A 21955-nucleotide genomic window follows, 5' to 3' on the forward strand; every position below is an offset into this window, starting at 1 on the left:
ATTCAACGGCATCATCACTGCATATTGCTGCATGCCCTGTGCTAGATCAAATCTCCGAGAGTCAAGGCTCGTACATCGATCGTTGTCTTGGTCGTCCCAAACCCACTGCATAAGACCTCGTCGAGACCTAGTTTAAACTACGACCGAGACTACTTCTATCCAAGACAACTGGCCAACATTCTTAACTCGCCTCCCTGGACCAAGACTCATTTTCTATCGTTCTCCCTTCACGACAGCTTGAATGTCTACTGTCAAGTTCCAGTGTCCTCCCTACAAGCTTTTTGAGGTGAGTCGCAACTTAGACCTTGTTCCAACTCTCTCATGACAAACGGATCCTTTTTGTTCTTGGACGCCGCCCACGAGTCTGCAAAGCGTTTCTCTTCTGTCTCCTCTTATCGGCTTCTGCTGTCTTTCAACGTCTCGCCTTCATAGTGTTTTGGGAGCTCAACACTGACCTCGACAATCCACAGCCTGACTACCATCCGCAAAAGCCCATTATCGTCGGAGTTGACGACAGGCTTGAATCGCCTGACACGATCGCGCTTCGTTACGAAGAAGCTGCTCGAGCAGAGACCGGGGGAGACCCACGAGGGGACTCCCCTCCTAGGCTCTTAGAGATGGCGACTTACACTAAGGCCCAGCTGCCTTCCATGCATGGTAAGTTAACATTCCCGAAGCTCGATAAGACAGCCCATGAGAGGCTGCACTCAATGAAGTGCTGTATTGGAGCCGTCTCAGGACTGTTGGAGAAACTTTGACAGCATCCCAACTGAATATTTGCTAACACAATATTAGCAGGTTACGATGTGGCCCGATACCAAGATGCAGGTTACGAACAGTACTCTACGCAGGCCTACCCGACTCAGCAGCAATCTGACAAGTTTGCTCACTTGAACCAGCAATCTTTTGCATCCAATAGTGCTGCTGTGGCACAGTATATGCCGTCTGGCCCCACAGTTTTATCTTGCCAACCTGCAACGGGTATTTTTGGTACTAAGGTTTACGTCAAACTCTCTTCCCAATACGATTTGTTCTCGTTATCGACACCGATTCCAACATGGTTCTTGGTGTTCGGGTCTGAGAAGTGCTCTGCCCAAGACGTTTCTCGAGATATACAAGAGGGGTCAGGGTTTATCTACACTTGCAGTGGAGATGCGCCTCAGTTTCTGGTCACAAACTGTGCAAGCAGTAATGTGCCATTGTCACTCGTCCTCGACGGCCCTTCAGGAGAAGAAATTTCTCGCATTCCCGTTGGTACTTTTCAGTATCTTGAAGGGTCCGGGGATGACATCACGAGGTCGACTAAGATGCCTAAGCATGAGGACGCGGCACCTGCCACCACGATCGATCAGCCGAGTACCTCACCCAAAGGTGAGCCTCAGCTACCATCAGAGCCTGGTACAAATACCTATGAATATCCACCTCAGCAAGGACAATATGCCAATACATTCCCACAAGCAAACAGCGACATGATTAGTACTTACAACAGAAGCACGAGCTTCACAGACCCTCACTACCATCGGCGTCCAACGACGGGATGGAGTCCTTATCCGAGCACGTTGGGCAGCACAGGGAGAGGCCCCGGTGGATTGGACACTTCCTTGGTTGGACGCCCGCCTCTGACACCCTTGGGAATGTCTTCTCCGTCTCACTCTAACGGCGCTCCTCAACTTGTCCGAACCAGCACCATCACTGCCAATGCTGGAAACAGCACAAGTTACCATCCTATCTCGCTTTATTCTGGCAAGGCGGTTTTGAAGATCTCAGGCAAACTGGAATCAATGGCTGAGAACTGGACATCAGAGGAATGGGCCAACCGTCGTCGGATTGTCCTCTTCCGCAAGACACAAAAGGGATCTACAGTGAACGCTACCTGCCAACCGGTAAGCGTCAATGAGCGACCAACCAACAGCATCTGCATATCATGCATCTGGTGGGCCGAAAAAGGCGAGTGTTATGTCACATCGGTCGACACTATCCACCTTCTCGAGCAACTGGTCGCAGCGCCGAACCGTTTCAGTGTCGAGGAGAAGAACCGCATCCGCCGTAACTTGGAAGGCTTCCATCCGCAGACAGTCTCTAAGGCTAAGCCAGATAGTGAGGAGTTCTTCAAGATCATCATGGGCTTTCCCAACCCCAAACCCCGCAACATTGAGAAGGATGTTAAGGTATTCCCATGGAAAATTCTTGAGTCTGCCCTCAAGAAGATTATCGGCAAGTACAGCGTCAATCCCAGCACGCCGGTTCCTCCCCCAATGATGAGCCAGACCAACGGAGGGTATGCGCCTTTGCCTACGCCTCCTGGACAAAGCATGGCCCCAGCTCATCCTGATGCTCACACGCAATACTCGCTCCCTCAGCATCACGACTCGATACCTTCCCCACGATCACTTTCAGGCTCTCAACCGAGTTGGACACCGTACACTACAGCTCCGGGATACTCTACGGCTGCATCTCGAACGCTGAGCCCTGGTCTTCGTCATCACAGTCCGCAGCAGCCGCCTCTGCGTATCAACACAACACCCCTGCCAGCGGTTTCGACTTACGACAGCCGAAGCGGAGGATATGGGACAAGCGGTTTGCATACCCCTCTGAGCCATCACCCACCGACTGCAACTCCTCCTCGATGGGACCCCACGCCTGCAACATACCCAGAAGGCTTTCCCAGCCTGACATCACAGACAGCTCAGCCAGTGTATGGTGCAGCGGGATATGCAGAGCCTGCACCAAGGGCATGAAAGGGCCGTGGCGCTCAGTCGCCTAGGTCATCATCGGATGACCATTGAGTGCCCCGCGGGCCTTCTACCTCGTGTTGATGGCTTGGTTGTGTCGGAAGGTTGTATCAAGCAGCCTCGTGAACATGGAAGGAGGGTCGTGGGGGATAGTCAGGTGTTGTGGCGCACGCCAATGGCGGAGTTCAACGAGACACCACCTTGTCTCGAAGCAGCCCTCCCAGATCCATGTTCACTCTGAGGTTCCCGTTGATGATGGCGCCATTGGACGTGCAGGTTGTGGCTGGGTGATGTTATCCGCGCCAGGCCCTGCGCCTAAGCTTGACCTAGACCTCAGGTGAAAGAGCAACCAACAAGACGATCCACGGCTCGGGCGTCACCCTCGGGGAATATTGCAACTCTTTGACCCCCATTCCCATCCTCTTTCTTCTAGCGTGTGCCCGCAGGATGGTCATGCGGTCAAAGCACGGCACTCTACAGCACCATTCAATCACACCCTCTTGTTGGCCATGGATCAATGGAACTAGAGACTTGAGACCCAACCACGACTTGGCGGGTAGATCCGTCGAGCGCAAAGCAGGGATCAGCTGTAGGCCTCTGGCCGCCAAACCAATCACATAACGCCGCACCGCACCATCGACGCCATGCGCCACCTTCACGATACAACATTACGCTAGCGCGACACCGCACTCAATGCCCGGGCTTGCGCACGACGTTTCTAGGCGTCGTATTCTTTCTTATTCTTTCATCTTGATGCTGCTTGAGCCTTTTTGTCAATCTCGAGTCATGCTTTCTCGGCCTGATAGGCACACTATGACATTTCTTTATCTTTCATACCTTTATCGAGGCAGTGACCTCATTTACTAACATGGGGGGTCATGTATGGTAGCATAGACTTGTCGCCTATTTCATGCTTATCTTTTTTTTGTTTCTTTTTCTGCTATTGGACTGCGTTTGCTCTCAGGTATCTACACCATAGAGGCTCTTACTGTATTGTTTTTGACCGGATTGGATGGACATGGGATAGACGGAAAAACGTGACTGGGATTATGGACACGAATGAAATGTTGAATGGAGGCACTATGATGGAATGTCAAGAGGGGATTTATATGGGTTGTTATTATTTATGTCGATTTACCCTAGTCGCAGGGGAATATGGTTTGGATGGACTTTGATCAATAGGCATTATACCCCTGTGTGCATCCTATGGCCCTTGTTCTATATGGGTATCTCAATCTTCCCTTGTCGGCATCAGCATGGTATCGGTTATGTAGACTGGCGTTTTATAGTGACTGGCTGGGCAGAGGAATGGACATGGTTCTGTGGTCAAATTACCATTAGATAGTGGATAATCTTAATCTTAGATGAGTTTACACGGTCGTGTTGAAACTGGCGTGATTCGATTCCATGGGTATTGAAGGCATGGGAACGTAACATCTGCACGACATTCCCACGCGGAGGTTGCCAGGCCATCATGGGGCATTATTGGGATGCAAAGAATGCTGGGTCTTGGCCTATACGAGGCCAGGAAATGAATGAATCGTTGCTCTGGGAGAGTCGGTGATTCTCGACCGTTGACTAGGCAGATGGTGGTGGAGTAGACCTGTCGAATGGCATGTGTTAAAATTGCGCGTGGACGTTTCAACTGGGGCGTACGAGTGAGTGCCAGTCGGGCGTGTCACAAGGTCCCTGCATAAGAGTTGCATTCGGAGCCTGGAGGTACATATGGTTACTTAATGATAAGCAGTGACCAGTCGATCACTTGGATATGTGTGTCATTTTCCGGATGGTCGGTCTGCCATCAGATTGCTACCGTAGTATTTTATGACGGTGTATTGCATACTGAGGTGCATCTCTTCAGGTCTAGCGTCTTGTGAAACTCTCAACGGCCGGACGGGACGGAACACATTGGGTCCATGATTTAGGTTTCGCCTGGCTTGAACGTTGAGTCAGGGACTTTTGGTAAAACGGTAACTTAACTTTGACGGCTTTGTTCCTTGATTTGAGTTTGAATTACAAATGAGAATTCAGAGTGAATCTAGGGTTGTATTTCTTGCACCATTCATTGTGTTTCTTTGCCTATAACAACCGGCTGAAAGTATAAGACCATTCAGATTGGTATTCGAACAAAGGATTTAGTACCCGTGGGCTTGGGCAAAAGATGTCAAGGTGGCTATATCCGCTTGGCATATGATCTGTTGATCATGACTCAGTTGTATGCGCATGGTAGACAAGTCAGAAGACCATTTGCGAGTGTAGGCAGCGAAGCACTCATAGCCCGATATAGATTTACCGTCGCGAAACATATTTTGCAATATGTAGTTTGTATCTTAACCTGACTTGGCTTGCAGAATACATCATGGTATTATGGAAATGATCTTCGAAATATAGGTACATCAAACGATTCCATCTAGTGTAGGCCACGCAAATTGGAAGAGGAGCACTCTCATCTCTTCTAGTTGTCCGATTTATATTTGTATCCGGAGAAATTGACGACAGGAGCCTTTATGTGATTTGTAGAGTAGCTTTCTGAAGCCCTTGAATCTGGAGTTGTGCGACCATTGACTGTCAATAATAGTAACAGTGACTCTTGAGTCTCTGGACAACTGGAAATGGGCAAGCTGGATAACTTCACTTCAATGCATGACCACAACTGCTTCTACATTGAAATATTCTTGACATGTAATAGCCTCGTCTGTTATGTATTTTTACCATGGTAAGCAAGAGAAAAATACAAGCAATTTTCAACAGGCTTGCACCACAGGGAAATGTCTTGAATTTCATGCCTCAACGCTATGCCCTACCGATTCCTTCGCACAGTTCCATAGCAAGACATAATGTTACCTACTAGATGGCATTAGTATTAATGATGCACCAGGCTCAAACATATTGTTAAGATCACGTCTGTGTGTATGTACGCTTGATACCTTGATGTTTGGCAACACAAGCTGCTGTGACTATGAGCCACGATATTAGCATGAATCTGGATAGCTTAGGCATTCTGCTATTTATATAGACTCTAAGCACAAGAGTCTATAAATATAGAGATGCATTAACCTCGTTATGATCTCTATCTATGATCGAGATACTTCATGATGCTACATGAATAGCGCGAGCCAATTGGTCAACTCTGGATGCAATCAATTAAAGTCGCGTCACGTAATGAGCCCCTCTACGCGTTCTGACGCGTCGCCCTGTAATAAGCTCAAGCGCCAGGGATAACCCCACACAGCATCCGTGCCTTTGCCCTGGCAACTAAAATCTCCCCTCGACATTCAACAATCAATTTATCTACCAAGACTCGATCAACCAAACCATTGCGTGCATCGTCACTTGTCAACTGTCAACCCGGTACAGACGATCACTATAATTCAAGCGCCGCAATGGCTACTCCCTCGAGCGATGCCGGCTTCATGATGTCGGATGCCCCCTCGCGGGCTGCCCCGACCCCTAGACGCAATATGGGCTTCCCCTCGTCTTCCTCAGCACGCCCGCGGGGACCTCCTTCAGAGAATATGGGTGCCCCAAGCGATGATGAGGGCGATGGATTTGCGGATGATCAGGTTCCACGAAGCTCAAGGATCCCGAATTCTACTGAGATCAGTCGTGTTGAGGACAGAATTGGCCTGCTGGTTCAGGAACACTTTGAGTCCTTTATCGAGAAGTGAGTGCATCTACATAGACTCGTCATGCCCATGGAACGTTTTCTAACCGTTCTGTGTGGAAAATAGCTTTGCCGAGGACCCCATCAGTGCCCCGACACCCAGCGCCCCGACACCCAGCGCTGTCACTACAGACAAGTACTATGTCGCCCAGATCAAAGGCATGCGCACATACTCGCTCTCGACATTCTACGTCGACTATAGACATTTGGCTGCATGGGAGAATGGCAGTTTGGCGGATGGTGTTATGCGCCAATACTATCGATTCCTCCCCTTTCTCACCGCTGCTTTACACAACATGATTGCAAAGTACGAGCCTATGTACTTCCGCGAGCATCGCCAGCCCACAGCCTCGAGCAATCTCACGACTTCTGCAGCCAGTCATCTCGGCTCTGCCAGCCAGTCCGAGTCGTCACACCGCAAGAATGAGCACCAACAAACCGACAAGCTCTTCTCCATCGCATTCTACAACTTGCCTCTAGTTTCCAGAGTCCGTGCCCTCCGAGCCGCCAACATTGGCCAGCTCCTTTCTATCTCTGGAACAGTCACTAGAACATCCGAAGTCCGTCCCGAGTTGTCTGTGGCCACTTTCAACTGCGAGGCTTGTCGCACAGTTGTGCCAAATGTTGAGCAGACCTTTCGATACACAGAACCTACGCAATGTCCCAACTCGACATGCCAGAACCGCGTGGCCTGGCAACTTGACATTCGTCGCAGTACCTTCGTCGATTGGCAGAAGGTTCGAATTCAGGAGAACAGTTCCGAGATTCCTACAGGCAGCATGCCTCGAACCATGGACGTTATTCTGCGTGGTGAAATTGTTGATCGCGCCAAGGCTGGAGAGAAGTGCATCTTCACTGGTGCTTTGATCGTCGTTCCCGATGTCAGCCAACTCGGCCTTCCAGGAATGCGACCGACTGCTATCCGCGACGACCGCAATGCGCCTAGAGGAGCCGATGCTGGTGGAAGTGGAATCAGCGGTCTCAAGGCTCTGGGTGTACGAGACTTGACATATCGTCTTGCCTTCCTTGCCTGTATGGTTAACCCAGACACTTCGACGTCTGGCCAGTCGGCTGCCAGTGGTGCTGCAGATGTTGTCAATGCTTTGACGCAGAACACAACCAACGAGGGAGAGCAGTCAGTCGAAGATGCCCAAGCTGCTGTTCTAGCATCCATGAACCCCTCTGAAATTGAGGACCTACGAGCAATGGTCCACGGTGATCATATCTATTCCCGTCTTGTGCAATCTATTGCTCCCATGGTCTACGGCCATGAGGTCGTTAAGAAGGGTCTGCTTCTCCAGCTCATGTCTGGTGTCCCCAAGAGCACGGCTGAGGGTATGCAACTTCGTGGTGATATCAACATTTGCATTGTCGGTGATCCTTCTACTTCTAAGTCTCAGTTCTTGAAATACGTGTGCTCTTTTGCGCCCCGTGCTGTTTACACCAGCGGCAAGGCTTCGTCTGCTGCCGGTCTTACTGCTGCGGTGGTCAAGGACGAAGAAACAGGTGAATTTACCATCGAGGCTGGTGCGCTCATGTTGGCAGACAATGGCGTCTGTGCTATTGATGAGTTCGACAAGATGGATATCGCAGATCAAGTCGCCATCCACGAAGCTATGGAACAGCAGACCATCTCGATCGCAAAGGCCGGTATTCAAGCCACGCTGAATGCCCGAACTAGTATTCTTGCAGCGGCTAACCCTGTTGGTGGCCGTTACAACCGCAAGACGACCCTCCGCTCCAACATCAACATGTCCGCCCCTATCATGTCTCGTTTCGATCTCTTCTTTGTTGTCCTCGACGAGTGTAACGAACAAGTCGACCGCCACTTGGCAGAGCACATTGTTGGTATCCACCAGTTGCGTGACGAGGCTGTTGAGCCCGAGTTCAGCACAGAGCAACTTCAGCGATACATCCGTTTTGCAAAGACTTTCCGACCTGAGTTTACTGAAGAGGCCAAGGATGTCCTGGTGGAGAAGTACAAGGAACTTCGCGCCGACGATGCCCAAGGAGGTGTGGGCAAGAACTCGTACCGAATTACAGTCCGTCAGCTCGAGAGTATGATTCGTCTGTCCGAGGCTATTGCGAAGGTCAACTGTGTGGAAGAGATCAGCACTGAGATGGTTGTCGAGGCTTACAACCTCCTACGACAGAGTATCATTTCCGTTGAGCACGATGATGTTGAGGTGTACGACGAGGAACCCGAAGAAGATAGCGAGACACTTCTCCGAGCCGCTGATGCTGCTTCTGGCCGTGGCCAAGAACAAGACGCAGTCATGGAGGAAAATGACACACAGCCTGGTCGTAGCAGTGTTGCCCCTGAAAGAAGGAAGCAAACAATTACATACGACAACTACATCAAGATGGTGAATATGTTTGTTCAGCATATCACCAATGCTGAGGTCGGCAACCTCGAAGGTGTTAACGGCGATGAATTGGTCAACTGGTACCTGGAGCAGAAGGAGGATGAGCTCCAAGGTGAGGATGATTATCACCGAGAAAAGGCCCTCGCCAACATGGTGCTCAAAAAGATGGTCAAGGTAAGTTATTTACATCTGTTCCCCTTTCCAAGGCTTATACTAACTTGAAATTACAGGAAAACATTCTCATGGCTCTCCGCGGCGAAGGCCTTACTGATGGTGAAGCAAGCTCTTCAACAGATCCCTCACAAATCATGTATATTGTGCATCCCAACTGTGCAGTCGAGGAGGTCTAATTATCTGTCTAAAAATAAACGAGAGAGTATAAATGGAGGAAGGCTAATATGCACGTCATGACTTAACGCCTTGGAAGACGGGCGTTTTAGGAGTTTGTGATACTACATTGTCGACTTGTTTCATCTTATTGTGAGCGACTGTATATCATGCATGGGATGGGTGGAACTTTAGAAGAGAATCTTGTTACAAGATGTTGAATATGATAGATACCATTAATGTACAAACAATATATGAACATGGGAAATAAGTGTGGTAAACTTGTAGCGATTACATCTCGTCTCACCATGTCATCACCACATACAGTGATTTATCAGGGACATTCACTTCATGCACTTATAATTCGCGAAATTTATATGATTGATCAATCGTCTGTCTGACAGAGCCTCGTACGCACTCGTTGATTTCATCAAGGCGTAGAAACGCTCATCGCTCCCATCATAATGATCTCTCTCCATAAGTCCGTTGCGGCTGTTTCTGATTTCCAGGTTTATCTGATCCAGCTCCTTCATACAAGAAGTACAAAAATAAGAAGGGGAAAAAACCTAGCACATTCGATTATCGCGAACCCAGTCCCGACCCAAAGTAAAGCAGGTCATCGAACTTGTTACTCAGACGCCGTCCTCCCTTCCCCTATCATCGAGAACATGGCGCGTATCATTTGATTTGGGTTGTATTTGGCCCTTAAAGAGCCTGTCAAGTCCTCCCTTTCCAGGTGATCCTATCATTTTCACAAAAAGCAATGCCCGCCATGTATGCTTTTATGAAGACAAAACAGAGCCCCAGTGTTATAAAGGGAGATGAAGCAAAAACAGAAAAAAGGTATAGCGTCTTTAACATGTGCATAAGAAGCAAATGCTGGGACGTTGAGAAAGCCTGCAGTATATGGCTGTGCAGACAATGTATGTAGAAGCTCATTCCATGATATCCTGAAGACGGACATCGAAATGGTGGGGTCCGCTATGTACTGGGAAGTGAGACCAATGCATCAGCAGATAGAGCGATAAACACAAGATGCGCTGCGAGTATTATGTAGTAGGCTGAGGACGGTGTCATGCCGGTGTCTCGGCCGGTTTCCTCCAGCTTGCTTTGCTTTCCTAAGCAGCCAAAGAAGCAGGATTACTTGGTGTGCGACCCCAGTCAGAACCTCGACCGCGGTAGCTACCACGGCCTCCTCGACCTGAGCTTGTTGGGGGATGCTCTCCTCGTGAGCTCGACACATCTCGCTTGCCCCCTCTGCGTTCATAGCCGGAGCCCCGGCTTCTAGGACCACCTCGTCCTTGAGAGCCTCGACCACCTCGAGTTGCTGAGAAAGGTATAGTGACAGTTCTGGCTTCTTGCATATTAGGGAACATGATTCTCATAACATTGCCGCCACCAACAACTTCGGCAGAGAAGTAGTATGGTTCCATAACAGTTGGCTGAATTGCAAATTTCTTCGGCAGAGGCTTATTAGGTGCTAATGCCGGCTGCCAAGCGGCTTCGGGGGCCTTGTGTGGAAGTCGAATCTGGGGTAAGGACCCCATCTCTTGCTCCTCAAAACATTCTTCGGCCATAGGCTTGGTGACAGGTGACGAAAGGCCCTGGTCAAAATGGGCGGGAGCTGAAACATTGTTCCTAGGTAGAGAAACAGTGGCAGAGTCGTGGTGAGCAACATGGTCCAGAGCACTCTTGCTTGCAGGGTCAACGCCAATTGACCTTTGAGGTGGAGATCTTGAACTATTACCAAGCAAACTGTTGATTTTGTTCTGCCACTTCTCTTGAGAAGACTCTCCGGCCGTCAATGGTACACGATTAGGGCTCACAGGGCCCCGAACGACATCCTTGAAGGATGGTGGGTGGGCCCAGCCGAACTGTCCACGATTTGAGGAAGGTTGTGAGGCCATCATAGATGGAGGTAGCTTCACCACAGGGTGAGGCTTTGGAAGCGATACATGAGGTTTCATAACATCACCCTCGTAAGCTGGGTGGCCTTCCATTGTAGGTGGCGGGGGGGTTGGCGATTTGGATCGCGATGGCTCATTCTCGTTGGTTCTATCATGCGAGTCTCTCATAGGGAAGAATCGAGATGTGCGGTTCTGTGAAGCTCCGGCTTGGCCCGGCACTCCGCTTCCCACCACTCCAACGTTAGTAGGATCCTCCTTTGCATCATCATCATGGCTCCTCCAGGGGCCAGCTGGCTGTGCTTCTTGAGGACCAATAGCGCGTCTTGTACCATCACCTGGAGCATGAACCTGGCGCCATGTATCTTTGATGACCGGCTGGGCATCCTCAAGGCTAACACCACGTTCAGCAAGTAGGCGATCGCGCTCAACCCGCTCTGCTAATCGACTAGCGCTCAGTTGTTTGTCTTTTTCACCGACGGCAGTAATCCACTTGCTTGCTACATCAGATCCTGCCGGAGGGTGAGGACCAGAAGAGCCGTATCGTGAAGGTCCAGAACCGATTGGCGCTGGAGGTTGAGGTCGAGCTTGAGAAGATTGTCGTTGATTGTTGGGAGGGGCGATAGGGGATGGCCCCTTGTTTCCTTGAGAGCCTGGGCGATTATCCAGAGGCGCACGACCGATATCGGTATTGAATGTGCCGTTACCAAGGCCTCGATCATTATTAGGTGACCCCCAAACATTGTTTCGGGGCTGCGAACCTGTACCCCAATTTGACACGGCTCTATCCTGGCGTGATGCTGCAGCTGCTCCCCAAAGCTCACTAGGCTTCGCTTCTTGGCTGTGAGATACACGCCTCGCCGCTGGCGCTGTGCCTTGAGTGTGTCCAACTTTAGCATCAGAATCTTGAGGATGCTGTCGGGCTGACGAAGCTGTTACAGAGTGATCACCATCCTGCTGCAATTGTGTAGGAATTTGGTTTGCCACGCTACTATGCTCACGTTGTTGAATGTGTGTTGGGTGTGAAACATCGTCAGACTTCTCAGCGGGCTCCTTCTTCTCGGTCTTCTTCTCTGGCGCAGGCCCCATAGCATCCAGCTTTTTCTGAATGCGCTCCCGACGTTCAGCTTCCTCACGGGCTTCTTCTTCCTGACGTCGTTTCCTAGCTAACTCGACACGTTCTCGCATGAGCTTCTTCTGATATTCGACCTCCTCGCTAGCAGGTTGAAGGGGAGGGGGTGGACCGGCAACTTGCTCAGGAAGAGGTGCAGGGTGGTGTGGTTGTGCAAAGGCAGGATTTGGAGAACTCCGAGGAGGCATCCAGCTAGAATGATGTTGGCCCCTTGTTGGGCCATGCACTGAGGCTGAAAGATTGGGGGAGACGAGGCCATCAACGGAACCAACAAAAGACGGTCTACGGCCTTCCTGTAATTCGTGAGGGGGCATGGGCACTTCGCCTCCCTTATTCATACGCTGCATAAATGAGCCACTTCCGCCACTAACATTAGATGATCCCCGTCTTCTAGCGAAAGGAGGTTCCTGAGAAACTCTATTGGTCTGGAAAGCACCCGAGGGTTCAGCTGGATAATCTGGTTGGGCTGGTCGCTGTAATAGGGAAGGATGATGCCTTGGGTGCTGTTCCATTCTCATCGAGCCACGCCGATTGTCGTGCACAGGTTCGTAGCGGCCAGAATGGGAGTTAAACAATTCCCGGCCTCCGTGAGATGAACTGTCTTTCCAACGATTGAAATCATCCGCCGCAAATTCTTTTGGAGGCGGCGGAGTCATGCCCTTATGATGTGGCGGTCTAGCAAGACCGGCCGGTTCTGGAATAGGTGAAGCTTTCTCGACGGGAGGTAGAGGCGCCCACGGGGACTTGACGGGTGCCGGAGGAGCTGGAGGTTTGGCAACAAGAGTTGGTTTTTCCTGGGAGCCACTCTTCAAAATCAAACCCTTGCCCTGGGCCAGATTACTCGACTTCGTCAGGGGGGAGCTCACAGCTACAGGTGGAGCTGGAGACCGTGGTTTATCGAGGGGTTTGCCCTTAGACGCAACAGAACCACTGTCTGATGGCGGTGGTGGATGCTCGTCTGGGTGGGGGAGCGTCGTCTTTGTGCCATCTCCCCAAGTAATAGCTTCAGGGGCCCAGTCTTCATCGTCATCGTCGATGTCTGCCCATTTGTTTTGCCCCGGTGCATCATCTTCGTTCAAACGGCTGGCCATATGGATTCCATACTTCTTGAGCTCCTCATCGGTAAACTTTTTGGGTTCAGGCGGCGGCACAGCTACAGTTTCGTTAGTTCATTAAATCGGCTGATTCAGGATGTTGCACATACGTCGGTTTTTGTTCCAAACTGCATTTGCATCAGGTGCACTACCAGGCTTTCCCCCATTCACACCACCAGAAAATCGAGGCGATGAATCGCGAGTGCTGCTGCCGGTCTTTGCTATAAGGCGAGGTCTTGAAGAGGATAAGGTGGCTGATGTCGTCGGGGGCGTACTGGAACCGGCAGGCTGTTTCTCGGCGGCCTTGGTCGCAGCACTGTTGGCAGTCGCCTTTGCTGCGAGAAATGTTTTATTGACCGAGACAGCCTTGAAGGCAGGCTTCTTGACTGTGGAGCCTGCGCGGCCATGAACTTTCTCTCCATCTTTCGTCTTTGAAGCATCAGCGCGTGATGCCTCTGTATCTGAACCTCCACTGGCACTAGCATCGGCGGAGGTGAGCTGATCTTCGACGTTTGTAATGTGCTTATTTTCATAGTCGTCGTTGCCGGCACTGCCATTCAAATTCGAGCGGACGGGGTCGACATTTTCGGCGTCGGGCGACTAAGTTCATGAGAAAGTCTGTTAGCAAAGCTAGCTACAGCAGCTCAGCTAACTGAAGCAATAGGTTCAAACAGGCAATGAAGAAGGCCGCAGTGTGCCAATTTCGCCAAAAGCAAAACGGTTGGAATTTTAGTTTCGCAAAGCAGGGAAGATGAAACGTACAGGCTGTGACTGAGAGGCAGTGGCATCGGCAGCTTTATCAACGGCAGCCTCTGTTGCCATCATACGTGGTAAGAATGCGCCGGTCGTGTGTTAAGCAAAAGAAGCCCTCTTGATGAGTTTCTCCGGCTAGTCTCGTCGATTTCTGGTCGGACTAGAGTTTAGAGGCAGACGAAACGTCGGATCTCGAGGTCGGGTCAGTTGCGACGCCGTGGGGCGGGGAGGGCAAGAGTATCGGTAGTGGGGATCGGAGGATGTGACGGGTATAGAAAGGCGATCTTCGTTCGTCCGATTGCGAGGTATTTGATACGATGCTCGATCCAGGAGTCGGGGGTGGGATATGAAGAGGAGAAATCACCAAACTGCAAGGCGTGTCAGTTGCGAGGTGTAAGGTGAGGTTTCAATGAACCCGGAGTAACTGCGGCTGATGCACTGGTGTTTGTGATGTGGAAGGCCAGACAGACAGACGCCAGTTTTCAGAGACCCGAAAGTGATGCTGGAGGCTGGGCTAGGCTTAGCGGCCAAACGATAAGGGGCTGGGATTGGCCATCCGTACCCGGCCCCTGACTGCCAGTGGCAGGGCTACCGGGACCAATTCCAGCTGCTAGCTACCAGCTACAAGGCCGGTACGCCCTGGAGCTTAGGGGCATCATCAAATGCCTTGCCATCATGGAGCCGAATGACTCTACCGGCCACTCAGCTGATCAGAAAGGATCTGATCTAATTTTGGATGCAAGGAACCTGATGGCAATATTCATGAGAGTCATTCAGTATCAGTAAATGTTATCCAGCATTTGCTTTTGCACGAAAATAGGTTAATAAGGCAAGCAAGCATCCTATGATAGGCTTTGGCACGCACACTAGGTGTCGTCTAATTGACTTCCTTTGGTGACTCCTCAAATTCTACAAACAATGCAGTTTACACATTACATTTGTCATTGTCCAAATCATCCTGCCAACTCATTCACCTGCTAAATGAGTACATATACGTCTATACCTTATCAAGACTGGATTTATGCTTACTACGAGGACCGGCTGAGTCAACACTGTGACATGATCTGTTGAAAGTTATTAGTGTACACTACAGTGTCGCAGCTTGTGTAGACTTTCAACCCGAAGGACAGCCAAGAGGAATTCTTGACGTGCAGCAACTCAAATATCGGTCGGCCTCTTTGTGCAGAATACGGAAGAGCTTGAGAACGCAGTACCACCCAAAAGCTTGCAATTCTAACAGAGCTACGGATACACAGAAAGCTCCCGCTCCGGAGGCACAGCATTACGTAGAACCAAAGAACAGCTCATAACCAAAAACGTGATGGCATTGTCACATCACTTGCCTGTTAGAGATACATAGGGAAGCCAAGGCGCGTGCTCGACCGCGAAGTTTCCGGAGTTTATATGTACACGACCCCCGCTCCCTCTCACATAATGATCCATCTTAAGGTATCTAAACGCCATTTTAAGCTGCTTAGTGAGCGTTGTTCTTGTGGTGGCCTTATGATTCCAGCATTAGCAAACAGCTCCCCTTCAACCCTGTGACAGGGAGACTTACGAAGGTGGAAGTAGTAGTTCTGGACGTAACCGATGCTGACAAGGAAGACAATCAGGTGAATGATAGCTATAACACAATCACTGTCAGAATCCAACAACTAAATCCAATCTTGAGAGAGGGTGTCCGTACGCTTGCCAGTGGGGTTCTTGCCGAAGTGCTTGGCCTGGTATCGGCCGAGGAGACCCTTAGCCTTGACCTCGGGGGCGGAACCTCGGGGGAGCTTCTCGTAGAAGCTGACGACACGCTGCATGCGGATAGCATCAGGAGCAGCGCCAATGGCCTGTGGTGGATCGAATTCTGTCAGCCTTCTGAATCTCCATCATGACGAAATTTCCCTCCATTGTCGATCGTCCATAAAAGTCCTCATCCATCCAAAACTCGTCGAGATCGAAAACGAAGTTGCGTAGGATAATAGTTTCATCGTATTCTGCGTACCTTAGGAGAAGCGACCTGTTTTTGAAAACCTGGTGTTAGTAACGGAATCAATCGGAGCACCGGGGATTTGCGCCCATAACCGAAGGGGCTCTCTCTCACCTTGGGGGGGATGAGCGTCGAGAGCGCTCGGCGGGTGACGAAGCTCATGATGTTGGTATTTCGGGGGGTTCGAGTCTCGAGAATTGGTCCGTCGAGGGTCTGCGTGACGCTCAATTGCAAGGGCTGGAGTTTGAGGTTCTGTCGAAATGAACGGTCCCGCCCAGGTTCAGGTTCTTGCCGAAAAGCACTCGTTCCGCGACTTCGGCAAAACAACTGATCCGCTCCACCCAATCAGAATCACGCCGTTCAAGCTTGCTTCAACCTCAGAATATCGCCGCAGCAGCCATCACTCACTCAAGAAACGACACGCCCTCATCGCCAATTGAAAGCTAACGCCTTGCACCATGGCCGCCCTCCGATCTCAGAGTGCGGCTCGTATGCTGCGAAGCGCTGCTGCGCCCAGAGTCGCCCTCTCCGCCGCACCCCGACGATTCCAGAGCAACGTCACCCAGGCCAGCGGCACCATCACTGGCCCTGTTACCAGCGAGCCTGACTACAATATCGAAGCTGACAAGGCCACCTCGTACGATTCCTCGAAGCGCGATTGAAAATTTTAAAAAGATAATATCAGTGCTGACTTGATGCCAGCACCTACACCCCTGTCCCTCGATCCGTCCAGAATGGCACCGAAGAGATCCTTCCCGCTGCTGTGATCTCAGGCGCTCCCATGGAACTCCAGGCCCGAACGGTTCGGTTCGTCTGCCCACATACATGAACTCGAATATCGTCGAAAGCTTCAGCAACTAACAATTACTACAGCATCTACCAGGAAGCTAAGCCTGCGACTCAGTCCGGCGACTGGCGCGGTCGACGCTGGCGAATGGATTGGGATATTCTTCCTAAGGGACATCGATGGGAGAACCCTTTGATCGGTTGGCAATCTTCGGGTGATTTTATGCAAGGCACCCACATCAACTTCTCGAGCAAGGAGGATGCCATTCACTTTGCTGAGAAGCAGGGCTACGAGTACTTTGTTCAGGAGCCAAACTCTCGCAAGTTTGCACCTAAGGCTTATGCCAACAACTTTCTGTACTCTGCCAGAAAGCTTAAGCATATCAGGACGAAATAGATGGCTCGGGCAGATCGGCTCCATGTAAATGTTATAAAGGCTCTTTTAAGTTCAGTGACTTTCAACTACAATAAACCCTTTTTAGGCAATGTCACCCATGAACTGCCATGCATGATAAATGAATGATTAACATTGCCTCTAGGATGCTGTCGAGGTCTATAGCTTATTTATGACAGCCTTTTCAGAACGCCCAACAGCCAGCCTTTGTCTTATTCATAATCCTTACCATAAGGATGTCAATCTTATCCCAAACGCCATGCGCTACTTGGACAAACAGCGCCACACAATCAAAACTACTACTCTTCGAACATGCCTCCAGGTCAGGTATCAATGTCACGTTGTAATCATGGGATCATGGCCGTTTCCAGTGTGAGGTCTAGGGCTGTCGGGTTCTTCTCCGTTCAAGCCAATATCCAGTCGGTCAGGCAAGTTTTTACGCTTATCCCGAGCAGTATTTTCGGCCCAGACACGCATTCTGACGAGCTGGCGAATAGCTGCTTCACGTCTTCGGGATTGTCTTTCAAGGATGGCCCGATTTACGCTGTCTGCAACTTCTCGTCGCAACTCTGGCTCTAGCAATGCTGCTAACTGGGGCTCGCGCGCGTCAGATGGAATCAAGAGCAATGCCATGGTCCTCTCCAAGTCTTCTAGAAACTTGGGGTTCGTGGGTGCTTTGGGGCCCAGTTCCTCAGTGGCGAAAGTGAGGGCTGGTTGAATATCTCCAGTCGCATTACAAGCGCGAATAAGTTCAATGAGTTGAAGTCGTAGCAAGGTAAAATGCAGTGCCTTGTCTCCATCTAAGATCTTTGTGTCGAGTTAGCGACAATACATTCCAAAATTTATGAAATGAAGAAGCGAAAAGAAAGACAATCATAAAAGGTGGTTGTTCCTCATCAAAGGCCCGAAGGCTCTATGAGTGGTGCATGTAAAACTCGTGTTCTAATCATATAAAAGATGGGTTCAAGCAAGTGGAAGCGCATACCTGTGGGTCAAACTCATTGAGTGTCGTTATCGCTGTCTTAATATCACCACTGTGAATGCAGTTCTGGATTTCCTGCCTAGCTATAATAAACTGCGTGTCCTGGTGAGGCTCAAGATTGGCTTCCTTGGAAAAGTTTGCTGCCGCATTTGGATAACCTTCCATAGTAAGATAGTCCAGTATTAGAGCGTTGATATCACTTCAAAGACGTTAGCAACTGCTGACAAGAAAGTGCGTACAACGAGATGTATTGAATGGTGGGTTCAGAAAAAGAAGATTGATATCGTGTTTCCGCATTATATGCTAGGAGAGATTCCCATTGATAGTGCGTTCATCACTTGACCAAGGTAGGTGACATGGCTGAAGGGGAAGAGGATCGTACCTTTTGGGGGACTTGACATCGTGGACACGCCGGTCAAAGGCGTGCTTGACGGGAGTAGCTGTAGAAGCAGATGACGTCTGATTCTCGAGTCAGCACCCAGCTATACAAAGCTTGGGCTGAAGCTCGGCTTGTCGACAACAAAGCTCACCATTTTGTGTAACTATCCCAGCACGGGGATCGCTGCGAGTCGAAGCTTGAACGGAGACAGGTTAATCGACGGCACGGTATAGAAGCAATAGCCGGAAGTAGGCGATTCAGCGCATCGAGAATCAGGCCACAATCCAGGCTCGTGATCTCTATGCTACTCGTAGGAAAACTTTCTGTGTTTACCGAACGATGTAAAGAAGAAAGAAGAAAGGAAAAAAGAGAAGAGGTTGACGAAAGATGGAGGAGAAGAAAATATGATTGGGGCTGGAGGAAAAGTAGCGCCGTGTTCGTGGGTCCAAAGCCTGTAGCCTCATTACTAGGCCTGAGAACCAATCATGTCGACGAAAATCTCCACTGAGCTCTGTTCTGTCTGCCTCAGGTCTCCATCAATGACAGCCCCACCAAATCAAGCTAAAGTCCCTGAGAATGAGCTCCGTTGTATGCCGCGGCTATGCCACTGCTCTCAATGAATCGATTTGGGCTGTGCAAAAACATCCATGGTATGACCCTAATCACAACTTGAGATGTCGATTCGATATTTTCGGTATAGTCCTCCTATTGTAATACAGCTAATGGGCTCTAATCCGGGCATCAAGGAGGGTCATGGTACCCTAACTCATGAGATCGATGTCATGAGCCAAGCCACGAATTACATGCCACAGAGCTTGCAGAGGTCACCATGATCGAGCTAGAGGCGTGATACCTACCTACCTTATAGTAGAACAGGGCTAGACTTACGGAGTATTTACAGTAGCTTATCTCTCTTGATTGTGCGGAGAACGCAATGCGCCTTCGGGCATCGCCGTCTTTCGATATACAGATACGGTATGAGGAGAACCCTGACGAGGACAAGTCCATCGTTAAAACATGGGCAGGGCCAGGGCTGAGCTGCTTTATCTTCTTACACTTCTGCTTTCTGACTCAAACACCAGAATATATCAATATATCTGCTATCACTCTCACTCTCATCTTTTCCTCTGGCCTATAGCTACAGCTGCTAGCAATAGCCCATTTCTTCACTGAAGCTCTCGCCACTGTCCCGCTTCTTCTTGGCCCTCTGTGGATCACACACGCGACAGGACCGTGCTCACTGCTCCACCAACAACGAGCAAGCCAAACCCTCAAGTCGAAACTTTGAAGGCACCATATTCGTACAGCTCGTGGGCATTGCAGGGCTAGTTTTCGGAGAGGAAAGTTTGAGTTCTCCAGTCTCGCCATTCGTTCATTCAATCCTCGTCTTCTTCGCTCCAAATCTCAGGTGACGGTGACCTCATCTCGAGAACTAGCCCACCGCAATGTCCGCCTCTGCAATCCCTGAAGTCAATGGCGGGCTCGAGAGTCATGTCACGGTTCAGAAGCGAGCTTACTATTCACCTCCTTGGGCCGATGTCAGCATTATCGGCGTCGCGGGCAGCTCAGGTTCAGGCAAATCGACCTTGTCCCAGGCTATCGTCAAGAAGTTGAACCTACCCTGGGTCGTTATTTTGTCAATGGCATGAATTCCTGAAACTATACTTCGAACATAAGCTCATATATAACAGGACTCTTTTTATAAGACCTTGACACCTGAACAGTCTAAATTGGCTTTCGCAAATGAATACGACTTCGACTCGCCTGACGTATGCTTCATGTGATATCGGGTGAACTCCAGAATGACAACTGATGCTATTCTTATAGGCCATCGATTTCGATGTTCTGGTTGATAAGTTACGGGATCTTAAGGCTGGGTATGTGTAGTTGATGACGGCTCTGGGATTTACACCTCACTAACGTCTCACCATACTTATAGAAAACGGGCCGAAATTCCTGTTTATTCATTCGCCAAACATTCTCGACTGGACCATACAACATCCATCTACTCGCCTCATGTACTTGTCTTGGAGGGCATTTTTGCTCTTTACGACCCTCGAGTGCTCGAGCTACTTGATATGGGTGTATGTTAAAACCGATGCCCTGTTGAAGCGTATGACTTGAACCTAACACTGAATTTAGATCTATTGTGAGGCAGATGCTGATACTTGCCTGTCAAGGAGACGTAAGTCTTAATGTTAGGAAGACCTATGGAAGGGATTTCTGACCAGGTTGGTATAGTTGTCCGTGATGTCCGAGAGCGTGGGCGAGATATCGAGGGCATCATCAAGCAGTGGTTTGGATTTGTCAAGCCAAACTTTGAGAAGGTAAGCTCTCGGTATCAGTAACAGGGAATTCCTTACGAAGGCTAATTGACAAATCCAAGTTCGTCGAGCCCCAACGGAAGGTCGCTGATTTGATCGTACCACGAGGAATCGAGAACAGAGTTGCCCTTGGTGAGTTGTCATAAGACCTTGAATCCCCGATCAAAATGCTCATGTTTGCAGAAATGATGGTTCAGTTTGTTGAGAAGAAGCTGTTCGAGAAATCAAGACATCACCGAGAGGCACTGTCCCGCCTGGAAGCAGCAAGTAAGGATTCGCCGCTTTCTGAACGGGTCGTGGTCTTGGATGATACACGACAGCTCAAATTCATGAACACCATCCTTCAAGATATTGACACAGATCCTGAGGATTTTATCTTCTACTTTGACAGGCTTGCGAGTCTGATCATTGAACAGTAAGAGATTGAGAGACTGTGAGTATGAAAGACTGCTTGTTCGCTAACACTTTATAGAGCCCTCAACAATGCCCATTTCGAGGCCAAGAATATTGTGACACCCCAAGGATACGAATACAAGGGTCTTGTATCAACGGGTGAGGTCTGCGCCGTTATTGTACTCCGAGGAGGATCGGCGTTTGAGCCGGCGCTTCGAAAGACTATTCCCGATTGCCGAACGGGCCGTCTTCTCATCCAATCCGACTATTCCACGGGAGAGCCGGAACTTCATTACTTGCGACTGCCTGACGATATTGCAGACCAAGAAAGCGTCCTACTTTTGGACACCCAGATGGCTACTGGAGGTGCAGCGTTGATGGCGGTGCAAGTCCTGGTCGATCACGGCGTGAAGCAGGATCGTATTGTTCTAGCAACATACTCGGCCGGCAAGGTTGGACTTCACAGACTGACATCTGTTTTCCCAGAGATTACGGTCGTGGTTTGCAACATGCTCGACTACCAACAAGAAAGATGGGTCGAGAAGAGGTATTTCCGCTGCTGATGGACCACTCATATATAGCATAGTCTGTCATGACATATGACGGCAGAATCTTGGAAACAACGCAGTGATTGTGGTAGTCAAATCAAGATTGACGATAGGGATTATCGGAATGTCCGGTAATTATATCCGTAAAGGAAGCAAATATACGAATAGCGCTGCCTTTGATTGCTGCGTCAGCTCTTCA

The 21955-nt window shown here is 49.9% G+C and overlaps 7 protein-coding genes; 4 read left to right on the top strand and 3 right to left on the bottom strand.

Annotated features, from left to right (window-relative positions):
* Nucleotides 1-241: 241 nt before the first annotated feature.
* FFUJ_07798 (related to transcription factor medusa) lies at nucleotides 242-2738 on the top strand (the record flags this gene model as incomplete). XM_023578090.1 has 3 exons in its annotated part: nucleotides 242-286; nucleotides 471-657; nucleotides 796-2738. The coding sequence occupies 3 exons, from the start codon at nucleotides 242-244 to the stop codon at nucleotides 2736-2738; spliced, it is 2175 nt and encodes a 724-aa protein (XP_023431049.1).
* Nucleotides 2739-6115: 3377 nt separating this feature from the next.
* FFUJ_07799 (probable replication licensing factor) lies at nucleotides 6116-9112 on the top strand (the record flags this gene model as incomplete). XM_023578091.1 has 3 exons in its annotated part: nucleotides 6116-6396; nucleotides 6464-8936; nucleotides 8993-9112. The coding sequence occupies 3 exons, from the start codon at nucleotides 6116-6118 to the stop codon at nucleotides 9110-9112; spliced, it is 2874 nt and encodes a 957-aa protein (XP_023431050.1).
* A 1095-nt stretch (nucleotides 9113-10207) lies between these two features.
* On the bottom strand, nucleotides 10208-14041 carry FFUJ_07800 (uncharacterized protein; the record flags this gene model as incomplete). XM_023578092.1 has 3 exons in its annotated part: nucleotides 10208-13278; nucleotides 13330-13819; nucleotides 13982-14041. 3 exons carry the CDS (start codon nucleotides 14039-14041, stop codon nucleotides 10208-10210), a joined length of 3621 nt encoding a protein of 1206 aa, XP_023431325.1.
* Nucleotides 14042-15446: 1405 nt separating this feature from the next.
* Nucleotides 15447-16112, bottom strand: FFUJ_07801 (probable mitochondrial ATP synthase subunit f; the record flags this gene model as incomplete). XM_023578093.1 has 5 exons in its annotated part: nucleotides 15447-15472; nucleotides 15531-15596; nucleotides 15660-15810; nucleotides 15966-15980; nucleotides 16065-16112. 5 exons carry the CDS (start codon nucleotides 16110-16112, stop codon nucleotides 15447-15449), a joined length of 306 nt encoding a protein of 101 aa, XP_023431516.1.
* Nucleotides 16113-16408: 296 nt separating this feature from the next.
* FFUJ_07802 (probable NADH-ubiquinone oxidoreductase 21 kDa subunit, mitochondrial precursor) lies at nucleotides 16409-17133 on the top strand (the record flags this gene model as incomplete). XM_023578095.1 has 3 exons in its annotated part: nucleotides 16409-16587; nucleotides 16653-16757; nucleotides 16824-17133. The coding sequence occupies 3 exons, from the start codon at nucleotides 16409-16411 to the stop codon at nucleotides 17131-17133; spliced, it is 594 nt and encodes a 197-aa protein (XP_023431326.1).
* Nucleotides 17134-17466: 333 nt separating this feature from the next.
* FFUJ_07803 (related to LisH motif-containing protein) lies at nucleotides 17467-18645 on the bottom strand (the record flags this gene model as incomplete). XM_023578096.1 has 4 exons in its annotated part: nucleotides 17467-17937; nucleotides 18116-18311; nucleotides 18495-18571; nucleotides 18643-18645. The coding sequence occupies 4 exons, from the start codon at nucleotides 18643-18645 to the stop codon at nucleotides 17467-17469; spliced, it is 747 nt and encodes a 248-aa protein (XP_023431505.1).
* Nucleotides 18646-19936: 1291 nt separating this feature from the next.
* FFUJ_07804 (probable uridine kinase) lies at nucleotides 19937-21771 on the top strand (the record flags this gene model as incomplete). XM_023578097.1 has 9 exons in its annotated part: nucleotides 19937-20116; nucleotides 20183-20260; nucleotides 20319-20368; nucleotides 20431-20575; nucleotides 20634-20676; nucleotides 20733-20818; nucleotides 20878-20947; nucleotides 20999-21230; nucleotides 21288-21771. The coding sequence occupies 9 exons, from the start codon at nucleotides 19937-19939 to the stop codon at nucleotides 21769-21771; spliced, it is 1368 nt and encodes a 455-aa protein (XP_023431327.1).
* Between the last annotated feature and the right edge of the window lie 184 nt (nucleotides 21772-21955).

The sequence above is a fragment of the Fusarium fujikuroi genome, chromosome FFUJ_chr05 (genome assembly GCF_900079805.1).
Source record: "Fusarium fujikuroi IMI 58289 draft genome, chromosome FFUJ_chr05".
Lineage (NCBI taxonomy): Eukaryota > Fungi > Ascomycota > Sordariomycetes > Hypocreales > Nectriaceae > Fusarium > Fusarium fujikuroi.